A 12,699-nucleotide genomic window follows, 5' to 3' on the forward strand; every position below is an offset into this window, starting at 1 on the left:
TACTCAACCCACTGAGTTCCTCCAGTAAATCGTTTGTTGCCCTTGATTCCAGCATATGCAGTCTCTTGTGTGAGGGGCAGAACTATGGACTGGAACGCAAGGTTTAAGTCAGCCACTTCTTTTCAAAGTAAAACCCGTCCGGCTCTGAATATTTCATCTGAAATATGACAACTTCAACATTGCAATGTTTCCTTGGTACTGGATAGAGTTATACAGCATGGACCCTGGCCCTTTGGCCCAACTCATTCATGCTGATCAAGCTGTCTGGCTGAGCTAGTCCCACTAACCCCGTATCCCTCTAACCCATTCCTATCCCTGTATCTGTCCAAACTTTACAACTGTACCTGCCTGCGCAACTTCTGTTATGTATTTAATATTTCAGTAATATTTGAGTAATCTTCTAAATATATTGTTTGATTAAGCATTCCTGTTCATTTAAATAATTTATTACAGGTTATTTGTAAAAATATGTGATTTCATAATTCACCATGCTACCACATGATATGAGTGAGCCTCACTTAAAGTAAACTCACATTTCAGACTCCCATATCTTCCATTGAATTAGTTTAATGTTTCAAGTTACAAAACATGACAATTTCCTCGATTGATATCCCTCTAACCCATTCCTATCCATGTACCTGTCTAAACGTTGTAAATGCACCTGCCCACACTGTTTCCTCCAGCAGCTCGTCTGCGTACCCTCTCCACTCTGAGTGAAAAAGTTGCCCCTCAGATCCCTCTTAAGTCTTTCTCCTCTCACATTCAACCTATGCCCTCTACTTTTAGATTCCCCTAGCTCAGGAGAAAGATTGTGGCCACTGACCTTACCTCTGCCCCTCATGATTTTATAAACCATTTTTGTGTTACCCTCAGCCACCCTTGCTCCAGGGAAAAGGAATCCCCAGCCTATCCACGTAGAGAAGTATCAGCCCAGCTCTATGTGCTTGAATGGAATTGAGTGCATGGGCTTCTACATAGCTGACACACAGAAGGGCGCTCTCTGGGTTTCCCGCTCTGATATTTACACTGACAATATTAGATGATATGTTCATTCATCTCATTTCTGGCTGTGGGAGCTCTCTGTGTATTTGAATGCTACTGCAATGTCAGTTTTTCCCTTCAGGGACGACTTCACTGTCTCAGGTGTGCTGGGTCATTGAATAAGTCATGAAATTTGGTGGATACGTGCAAGATCTTTCCACTGATAACTCAAAAACAGAGGCGACCCACTGTCATAGCACATTGAAATAGCTTTATTCGATATAAATGGTGATAATTGAAGGAATACTTTATTTACGAGCCGTGTGCTTGCAAAAGGCAGTATCAAATCGAACTAGACATGAGAAATTATCAAATACTCCAACACTGTATCCACGTTGTGCACAATGGCCAACAGCTGAAAGCTTACAAAATGGCAGGCAGTGCTGTAGTGAAAAAAGTTTCATGGGGTGGAGATCATAAAATGACATGCTGTAAGTCTTTCTTTAAAGTTTTGTGGGAGGAATTCCCAAACACAGAGTCTTTGCAGCAAACACGTGGACATGTTCCTAACAACGCGAAAGGCATCCAGGTGCAAGGGAAGAGAATGGGAATATAACATTGAGCTGGATGATCAGTAGTAAATGGCAAAGCAGGGCTGAGCAGGCAAACGGACCACATTTGCCCCTGTTTTTTTTTTCCTTATAATTGACACTATCACATGCAAATCTTTTTTTCTTTATCACTCATTCACAGTCACTGGTTATGCAAGTGGTTATAACTGGAAAGTCAGTCCTCTTCATAGGGTGGAAATATCAAACACCAGAGGGCACAGCTTTAAAGAGAGAAGAGGGAAGTGGAAAGGAGATCTCTCACATTTCTACAGGAAGTGTGGAAGATGCCTGGAACAAGCTTTCCCAGGGGAAGTGGTGGAAGCAGATAGGACAGTAATGTGAACAAACAGGGAATGGAGTTCATGGATCATGTGCAGGTAGATGGGATGAGCTTAATTTAGTCTCATAGTGATCATAGAAATGATGGACTGGAAGTCCTGTCACACTGCTGCAATGTTCTATTACAGACCCTTTGGCCCATGATGTTGCACTGGCATTTACATTTAGTCTAAAACCAATCCAAATCTTCCCTCCCAAATAGCCCTCCATTTTTCTTTCATTGATGTGCCTATCTAGGAGTTCTTAATGTATCTGTCTCTACTGCCACGCCTAGCAGCAGGTTCCATGCACCCACCACTCTCTGTGTAGAAAAAAAACCCTTCATCTCTCATCCTCCTTATACTTTCCATCAACGATCTTAAAATTATGCCCATTGTATTAACTGTTTCCACCCTGGGAAAAAGCCTCTGGCTGCCCACTCCTTCTATTCCCCTTAACACCTTGTACACCTCTATTAAGTCACTTCTCATTCTCCTTCAGTCCAAAGAGAAAATCCCCAGCTATCCTTATAAAACATGCTCTCTAATCCAGGCACCATCCTGGTAAATCTTCCCTGTTTCCTGTCTAAAGCATCTATATCCTTCATATCATGAGGTAACCAGAACTGAGCACACTATTAGTTCTTCACTGGGAATGACTCCCAAAGACTGTGAAAGCTGCCAGACCTTGGAAATGAACTTTCCTTGTGTTTCAGGGCAAGGCATGTGGGTGCGTGGGGGTCGGGGGGTGGGTTTGGCAGGAAAGGGGAGGAAAGAGGGAGGACGAGACCAGCCAAGAAATCAAAGGGGAGAAAGAAGAGAAAACCTGATGCCTTAATCAAATTTAATTTCCCCTGATTTCTGTGAAGAACGATATTCTTTGAGTGCTATGAGATACTAGGTTTGAATTGCACCAACATGTATCTTTTGAGCATGCAGGCTCAGAGAAGTGGGCTGAATGGTCTCCTATAATGCATATTAGCCAAGCTCAATCTTCAGTTTTCAAAATGCACTTACAAGTAAAGCCCTCCGAACCACTGAGCACATCTACACGGACCACTGTCCCCCAGTTGCTCCTGTGTTCTCCCACTTTCCAGGGACAGGCAAGTTGGCGGGCTAACTGGCCGCTGTAAACTGACCTCATAGTGAGTAAGTTGTTGGAAAACGAAGGAGAGCTGACTGAGAATAGATTGTGTGCTTTGAGGGCTGGTATGAACTTGATGGGCTCACTGGCTTCCATCTACTTGTAGGTGGTAAGAAAATAAGTAAAAATACACCTTATGCAGTGTAGTGTTGAACATTGTCTACCAACACTCCTGGGAATCAAACTGCAATGTCAATATATTGTTAAAGGTGTAGTGTAAGTATACGTTAATTGTCACTGGTTGTGCTGAGTTTCAAAGCAAATTAAAGAAGCATCAAAACCCAAGTCATAATCTCATACCCAGCTTTCCCTCCATGTGCTCTTCCAGTTGGAAAATGGTGATGAAGCTCTATACCTTTCCTCACCGAGTTTTAGTCCGTGATAGCAACATATTTCATAAATCAGAGGACAGGACGCTTGCAATCCTATTTCACCATCTGCTCAGTGATGCAATCTCAAGTCCTATGAGTGATCATTAGGATGAAGCAAGAGCAGGTTGGGACGTCCTAAATGGTTGTCAGGAATTCAGGAGCAGAAGCTGTCCTTTCTGTTGAAACGGTGCTGTGAGAATAATAAACTGAATGAAGCGTTGTCCCAGGTTGGAGATTGTGATAGCTCTACTGATTCGCACTGAGGAATCAGTATTGGAATCCTGCCATCATATTGGTTGGGTGAACCCTGCTTCATTCCATGAACTTGAGTCTCAGTAAAGTGGAGCTGGTGGATGTCTGACAGAATTATTATTCATCTAGATAGATGGGACAATTTATATACTTTAGAGCTGAGAGCATTTGGAACCCAGTTGCCCTTGAGAAGCTGGTAACAAACCTCCTGCTTGAACTTCTAACAGACATTCTGCCACAGCCCTCTTTCAAAGTGAGCCCCAGAATTTAGAACCAGTGATGATGAAGGAAAAGGGGCATGTTTCCAAGTCCGTGTGTGACTTGGAGGGAAACTAGCAGGAGTTGAGCATTCCTTGTGACTGATGTCTTTTCCTTTGCCATGATAGAGGTCAGGATCTGAGAGGTGCTGCTTCAAAGGGAACAAACATCTCCTTTCCTGCCATAATACCTCATTTGAAAATATGGTCTAATCCATTCTGGTGGATTTAAACCTGCAACAGCTCAGAACTCAGAAATTTCACATCATCTTGCTTTGTGGGCTACGTATATTCCTGCTTCTCCTTGCTCAAGAGGCTGAAGTTCAAATTGAAGAAGCTGCTTTTTTCACTTGCCGAAGTTTTATATACAAGAGTGAATCTCGGGACAGAACCACAGCTTTGTATCATTAAGCATTGTGTTGCTTTGCAATCAGTCCAAACTCACCATATATCCGTGATGGAATTTAAACATGCGTGGAAATGTGGCAAACTAGAAACGTAGCTTACACTGCACTCGAGATGTCCATTTGCTTTGTCAGCGATTCTATGGTTCGGTACGACAATGAGCTCAGTTTAGTTGACAGGCTCGGGTGAGTCTTGATCTCAGGAGGTATGCACCTCAGGAACCGGAAGAGCTTCTCTCTGAAGTTGTGGCCGACAAAGCCATAGAGGATGGGGTTAAGGCAACTGTTGAAGTAGGCCATGCAGATGGTGAAGGGGATTGAGGAGTCAACAATTTCAGGGATGCGGCAGTTCTTGATGATCCCCAAGCGGGCGAGCACGTCCAAGAACGTGAAAACTTGGAACGGAAGCCAGCACAAAATGAACGACACGACAACTGCAATGATGAGCTTAAATGCTTCATTGCTTGCTGGCTTGTTTCGTCTAACCTGGTATGTCTGCACCAAGCTCTTGATGATCAGGGAATAGCAAATCAGGATGATGAAGAGTGGGACTAGAAACCCCAGAAGGGTCTTCAGTAGTGCCATGCCAAATATCCACTGCTTCCGGTGGTTCTTCGGGTAATCGAAAGCGCAAATAGTTCGATTCCAGCTGTCGTAGTGGGACGCACTGCGGAAGAATGTGGCAGGCAGGCTGGCAAGTCCAGCGAGGAGCCAGACCCCAATGCAGGCGACCCAGGCATGGACCAGGGTGCGTCTGGTCCTCGCCTTCATGGGGTGCACAATGGCGAGGTAGCGGTCCATGCTGAGGCAGGTGATGAGGAAGATGCTGGCGTTCATGTTGAGCAGCACGACGGTGGCGCTGGTCTTGCACAGGAAGTTTCCGAAAGTCCAGTGGTACTTCATGGCTGTGTAGGCTGCCCAGAAGGGTAAGGTGATCACAAAGATCAGGTCAGCCAGGGCAAGGTTCAGAAGGAAAATGTTGGCAACTGTCGTCAATTTCAGGTAGCAATAAATAACTATCATCACCATGCTGTTTCCCAATACTCCCACAACAAAGATGATGGTGTATATGATGGGGATCATAAGGAAGATATAATTATGTCTTCCCCCTATGGTGCAGCTGGTAGAATTGGTCTCCACTGAGATATTCCCCAGTGAATCATTGGATGTGCTTTCTCCCATTTCCTCCTCAGAGATCAAGTTGTGAATGACACTGGTATTTTCCACCATCTGCGCACCACTCAGGATCTGCAGAGAGAAAAAAGTTTCATGACAATAAGTCTTTTAGAAATCGGAAAACTACACTGACTGTTTCCCTAAAGACGGCAACAGATAGTGAGGGAGAAGACCTGACAGGGATAAGCATAGAACAGTACAGATAGGAAGAGGCCTGTTGGCCCACACGTTGTACTGAACTATGCAAATTAGTGATCAAGTGCACAGCCCAATTAATTCCTTCTGACTACGGAATGATCTTATTAAATACAGATCAGACTCAAGGGGTGACATAGTGGTGTAGTTACTAGAATTACTGTCTCACATCTCCAGCTACCTGGGCTCAGTCTCAGCCTCTGGAGTTCTCCTGCGTGAGACATGCGCTGTATACCTATGATTTCATGGGCTTTGACCTGATGCTCTGGCTTCATCCCGAGATGTGCAAGTTGGTGGGTTAATTGGCCATTGTAAATTACCCACGGTATGCAGGCAAGGGGAAGAATCTAGGCCAAGTTGTTGGGAATATAGGGAGACTGAGTTGCAGAAAGAGATTATTTTGTGAGCTGTCTTGTAAGGACATAAGAAGGAAGATAGCCTTCACCAGCTACACTTTTTCCCTTTTTAATCAGCACTTAAACAGGTCCCTCGGCCTGCCATATTTATGCCCCCATAGTGAATATCTACACTACGCTGCAGATTATATGATAAGAGGCAATATTGACAGAGTGGACAGCCAGTACCTTTTTCCAGTGAGCAAATGGCTAACATGAGAGGGCATAGATCATTTTAGGTGGATTCTTTCCACAGAGAATAGTGGGTGTATGGAACTCCCTGCCATGAGTGGTGGGAGAGGCAGAGATGTGAGGGACATTTAAGAAACTCTTAGATAGACACATGAATGAAAGAAAGGTGGAGGGCTATGCAGGAGGGAAAGGTGAGATTGATCTTGGAGTAGGTTTAAAAAGTCGGCACAAGATTGTTGATTGAAGAGCCTGCACACTGATGTACTGTTCTATGTTAATCCTACTTACCCCCGTCGTTTCTGTTTCACTCTGCCAGGTCCACTGGTGCTCACCGTGCTTCCACCTGTGGACAATTACCGTTGTGTATTGCTGGATTAGTTGTCCCTACAGCCTGCACCTCCCAGCTCCAGCTTCACCCTACACAGTGCACTTGTCCTTCAGCCTCTCAGCTCCACTCTGACACCACACTTGCAGGACCTCTCCATGCTGCCATCATCCTTTCAGGTCTGCCTGAGCTCCATCAACCAGGCGCCTTTCCGGTCCGGTTGGTCTCTACTCCACCGTCACCCTTTCAGATCCAATGCTTATCCATCTCGCGCCCAATTTGTCAGGGCCGCTCCAGATCATCCTGCTGCCTCTGCCCTTCTCCCCACTGCCTGCCACCCTCTTGCCCCACGACATCCCCTCTAACTTGGCTCTGGTTTCTCACCGGTGCGCTGGCTCATCAGCTTGCATCTCTTCATATTGCTTGGGCCTCTTCCAGTCACTGCTCTCGCTACTGCTGTGCCTCCCTTGGGTAAGTTGTCCATTTGCTCCATCCATCCCTGCTTCATCTTATATGGACTGTTACGCCATCACTGTCCACAACTCCATTGTCTGCACCCTTTGAGGTCTGCCTGAGCTGCACCTCAAGGTCTGAGGTTCTGTCTGTCCAAACACCTCAGTAGAGAATAGGGTTGGCCAGGATGTGAAGCCTCTATACAGACAGGTCCTGGCAATTTCACTCATGGGTAGAACAAAACCTTATTTCTACACGGCTCCAATTAGAAAGATCATGTTTTCGGTAGTGTGGCAGTCATGCCATTCATCCGGAAAAGATATAATCTGCGGAAACACTAGATGAAACCTCACCATCAAAACTGGAGGATAAAATGAATTAGTGGGATATCAGGTAACGTAAAGGTAGAGTTGATCTTGAAGAGTATGCTGACAACTGAATTAGCTTGTTGAGAAAGCACAGGAGCCAATGTGCTACACCTGCCCATTCACGTCCTCCCTCACCTCCATTCAGGGCCCCAAACAGTCCTTCCAGGTGAAGCAACATTTCGCCTGTGAATCTGCTGTGGGCTGTCTATTGTGTTTGGTGATCCTGATGCAGCCTCCTCTACAATGGTGAGACCAATCGTAAATTGGGGGACTACTTTACCGAGTACCTCCGCTCCATCCGCCAAAAGTGGAATTTCCCAGTGGCCCAACATTTTGATTCCGATTCCCATTCCAGTTCTGGCATGTCGGTCCATGGCCTCCTCTTGTGCCAAGATGAGGCCACCCTCAGGGTGGAGGAACAAACCTTATATTCTGTCTTTGTATCCTCCAGCCTGATGGTATGAATGTTGCTGGTGAACGCAGCAAGCCAGGCAGCATCTGTAGGAAGAGGTGCAGTCGACGTTTCAGGCCGAGACCCTTCGTCAGGACTAACTAAAGGAAGAGTGAGTAAGGGATTTGAAAGTTGGAGGGGGAGGGGGAGATCCAAAATGATAGGAGAAGACAGGAGGGGGAGGGATGGAGCCAAGAGCTGGACAGGTGATTGGCAAAAGGGATAAGAGAGGATCATGGGACAGGAGGTCTGGGAAGAAAGAGGGTGGGGGGGGGGACCCAGAGGATGGGCAAGGGGTATATTCAGAGGGACAGAGGGAGAAAAGGAGAGTGACACATTTTAATTCCACATCCCATTCCCATTCTGACATGTCTATCCACGGCCCCCTCTGCTGTAAAGATGAAGCCACACTCAGGTTGGAGGAACAACACCTTATATTCCGTCTGGGTAGCCTCCAACCTGATGGCATGAACATCGACTTCTCTGACTTCCGCTAATGCCCCACCTCCCCCTCGTACCCCATCTGTTACTTATTTTTATACACACGTTCTTTTTCTCACTCTCCTTCTTCTTCCTCTGTCCCTCTGAATAAACCCCTTGCCCATCCTCTGGGTCCCCCCCCCACCCCCCGTCTTTCTTCCCGGACCTCCTGTCCCATGATCCTCTCATATCCCTTTTGCCTATCACCTGTCCAGCTCTCGGCTCTATCCCTCCCCCTCCTGTCTTCTCCTATCATTTTGGATCTCCCCCTCCCCCTCCAACTTTCAAATCTCTTACTCACTCTTCCTTCAGTTAGTCCTGACGAAGGGTCTCGGCCTGAAACGTCTACTGCACCTCTTCCTAGAGATGCTGCCTGGCCTGCTGCGTTCACCAGCAACATTTATGTGTGTTGCTTGAATTTCCAGCATCTGCAGAATTCCTGTTGTAATGGTATGAATATTGATTTTTCCTTCCAGTTAAAAAAATTCCCTCCCCCTCCTCTCCTTTCCTATTCCCCTTTCTGGCCTCTTTCCTCTTCTCACCTGCCTATCACCTCCCCTTGGGTTTCTCCTTCCCTTTCTCATATGGTCCACTTTCCTCTCCCATCATGTTCCTTCCTCTCCAGTTCCCCTATCACCTTCTAGTTATCCTGCTTTCCTTCCCCCACCGTTTTATTCTGCCGTACTTCCCCTTTCTCTTCAGTCTTGGGCTCACCCCGAAACGTCGACTGTTCACTCTTCTCCATGGATGCTGCCTGACCTACTGAGTTCCTCCAGCATTCTGTGTGTTGGTTTGGATTTCCAGCATCTGCAGGATTTCTCATGTTTACGGCATAAGCTGCTTGCCTTTTCTTGAACCAGAACAGAAGTCATGCAGAAGTGGTTTACACACTACCCTAGTCACAGCTAGAGGATTGTGTGCAGTCCTGGTCATTGCAATACAAGGACGACATGAAACGAACCAGACTGGTCTTTCAAAAAGACGATCTGGGTCAGTGTTCCTTTACTCACAAGCTGTGAATGTCTCTGAATGTCTTTACCTGTCTCTGAACTTAAGAGTCAATCATCCCATCCAGGCATAATAAGTACATCTTATATCTGAGTCACTATTTAGCAAAAGCAATTTTACTTAATTATTTGAATTTCAGTCCTCCATTAGCCGTATTCAGCTGCATCAGATGGTATTTGAATATTCAGCCTAGAGTTCAATGATTCAGGATGCTGGCTGCTAGCCCAGTAATTCAACACTATGAAACTCTAGCCCTAAATTGCTCACTTCAGTTCAGTTCAGATTGGCAACAACATCTCCTCCACAATCACCATCAGCGCAGGTGCTCCACAAGGCTGTGTGCTGTGCTTAGTTCCCTATCCTGCTCACCTTCTACCTGGTGAGGCTAAATACAGCTCCGATTACATACAACACACATCAAAGTTGCTGGTGAACGCAGCAGGCCAGGCAGCATCTCTAGGAAGAGGTACAGTCGATCTTTCAGGCCGAGACCCTTCGTCAGGACTAACTGAAGGAAGAGTTAGTATTAGAGTGGATTTCTTTTTGAGTAGATGATTTGTTAACACTTAAATGACTTTGGCCACCAGACTTCAATTTTAACTGTTTGACAAAGGACTGTGGATTGAGTCCACCAGAATGGGCTTCCTAAAAGGTGTAAATACCAGATGCTTCTGGTGCCTGATGCTGTAGTTTTGAAGACAGTCTTAACTATACATTATAAATATTAATTGTCTTCTATGTTAGCATGTAAAATGCCAAATAAATGTATTGTGGATTGAACTAAAGGCTGTGGATACCAACACAGACATGTTGGCGTCAGAAGGAAAGGATGAAATCCGAAGGTGTGATGTTTGTATGTAACTTCAAAAGTAAGTATTGTCTGTAACTTTTTAAGTAGCGATTGCCTTTGTGTTTAGCATATAAATATCGAGCCCACATTTTAGCTAGCAGACCTTTCTGCGGAAAGCGTCTCCGTCCGTATGATGCCTACTGTACCTTGTTGTGTCGAATAAAGAAGCTGCTTTGTATCTACCAGTGCCTCTGTCTCTCCGGTAATTTCATCCACGCTACAACAGTTAGTACCCTCCCACTTTCAAATCTCTTACTAACTCTTCCTTCAGTAAGTCCTGACGAAGGGTCTCGGCCTGAAACGTCCACTGTACCTCTTCCTAGAGATGTTGCCTGGCCTGCTGCGTACACCAGCAACTTTGATGTGTGTTGCTTGAATTTCCAGCATCTGCAGAATTCCTGTTGTTTCCGATTACATATTTAAGTTTGCTGACCACACCACTGTTGAGGCCGATTCAAAGGTGGTCATAAACGGGGGAGTGGGACTAAATGGGAGAATGGATCAGCTGATGATAAAATGGCACAGCAGACTCGATGGGCCGAATGGCTTACTTCTGCTCCTTTGTCTTATGGTCTTACGGTCTATAAATCAGCTTTTAGGAGGGGGAATTGAAAATCTGTTTGAATGGTGCCACAACAACAACCTCTCACTCAATGTCAGCAAGACCAAAGAGCTGATTATTGCCGACAGCAGGAAAAAGCAGGAATTCCGTGAGCCAGTCCTTAGAATCAGAATCAGAATCAGGCTTAATATCAGGCTTCTGTACCTCCTTCCTAATGGTAACCTGTGCTGTAGCCACCCTCCCACCCCATACCAGATAGTCGTGCAGCCAGTCAGAATGCTCTCCACATTTCAACTGTAAAAGTTTTCGAGTGTTTTAGGTGACAAACCAAATCTCCTCAAAGTCCCAATGAAACGTAACTGCTGTCTTGCCTTCTTTATAGCTCCACCAATATGCTTGTGTTGGGCACGTGGCCAAGAGGTTAAGGCGTTCGTCTAGTGATCTGAAGGTCGCTAGTTTGAGCCTCAGCTGTGGCAGCGTGTTTCTGTCCTGGAGCAAGGCACTTAACCACACATTGCTCTAGTGTCTGTGGGAGGAGTGGTGTCCCACACAGACTTCCAGTCTGCGCCTTGTAAGGCATGAAAATGCCAGACGCAGGCCTCTCATGGTCTGAGTCGACGTTCCCTCCCTCCTCCCAAGATGTTGGGACCAGGCTAGATCCTCAGAGATATTGACACCCAGGAACTTGAAATTGCTCTCTCTCTCCACTTCTGATCCCTTTATGAGGATTGGTTTGTGTTTCCACATCTTACCCTTTCTGAAGTTCAGAATCAGCTCAGGAGATCAGAGGCAGCCACTTTAAATTCCTGGGCATTATCACTTCAGGGATATATCTGGGTCCATCAAGTAAGAGGCATTACAAAGAAGTCATGGCAGTGCCTCTACTTTCCTAGGGGTTTATGCAGATTCGATGTTATCTAAAACTTTGATAAACTTCTCTTGATGTGTGGTGGAGAATATACTGACTGGTTGCATCATACCTAGTATGGGAACGCTGATGCCCGTGAGCAGAAAATCCTACAAAAAGTAGTGGTTACGGTCCAGTCCATCACAGGTAAAGCCCTCCCCAGCACTGAGCACATCTACACAAAACCGTTGCAGGAAAGCAGCATCCATCATCAGGGAATGCCACCACCAAGGCCATGCTCTCTTCTTGCTGCCACCATCACGAAGGAGGTGTAGAAGCCTTAAGTCCCACACCAGCAGGTTTCAGAACAGTTACTACCCTTCAGTCATAAAACCATAAGATATAGGAGCCATTCAGCCCATCGAGTCTGCTCCGCCATTTAATCATGGGCTGATGCAATTCTTTCAGTCATCACCACTCCCCTGCTTTCTCCCCATACCCTTTGATGCTAATCAAGAACTTAGCTATCTCTGCCTTAAAAGCACGCAATGACTTGGCCTCCACAGCCATTCGTGGCAACAAATTCCACAGACTTACCACCCTCTGACTAAAGTAATTTCTCTGCACCTCTGCTCTAAATGGACAGTCATCAGGCTCTTGAACCAAAGAGGATAACTTCACTCACCTCAACACCGGACTGATTTCACAACCTATGGACTCACTTTTCATTACTCTACAACTCATGTTCTTGACATTTATTGTTTATTTATTAGTATTTTTTCTTTCTTTTGATTTGTATTTGCACGGTTTGTTGTCCTTTGCACTTTGATCACTTGTCCATCTCCGTCATGTGCGGTTCTTCATTGATTCTATTGTGCTTCTTTGTATTTAGTGTGAATGCCGGCAAGAAACTCTGGGTAGTATATGGTGACATGTATATACTTTGATATGAATTTACTTTGAACTTTGATCTTCTGAATATTAATTCTCTGATTTAACATTGGGGTATTTCAGACTTTTTGTCACATTAAAGAGATGAATGCAACCTGTATTCATCCTG

General features: G+C 45.5%; 1 protein-coding gene across 2 annotated transcripts in view; it reads right to left on the reverse strand.

The window, feature by feature from the left end:
- Positions 1 to 2,652: 2,652 nt before the first annotated feature.
- agtr1a (angiotensin II receptor, type 1a) overlaps positions 2,653 to 12,699 on the reverse strand; it is a 41,652-nt gene continuing 31,605 nt past the window's right edge. For both annotated transcript variants that reach the window (XM_063044821.1, XM_063044822.1), the window contains exon 2: positions 2,653 to 5,585. In XM_063044821.1, coding sequence (XP_062900891.1) covers positions 4,437 to 5,567 — 1,131 coding nt within the window. In that variant the 5' untranslated portion in view covers positions 5,568 to 5,585 and the 3' untranslated portion in view covers positions 2,653 to 4,436. The remainder of the gene's footprint in view (positions 5,586 to 12,699) is intronic.

The sequence above is a fragment of the Mobula hypostoma genome, chromosome 4, assembly GCF_963921235.1.
Source record: "Mobula hypostoma chromosome 4, sMobHyp1.1, whole genome shotgun sequence".
NCBI classification, from domain to species: Eukaryota; Metazoa; Chordata; class Chondrichthyes; order Myliobatiformes; family Myliobatidae; genus Mobula; species Mobula hypostoma.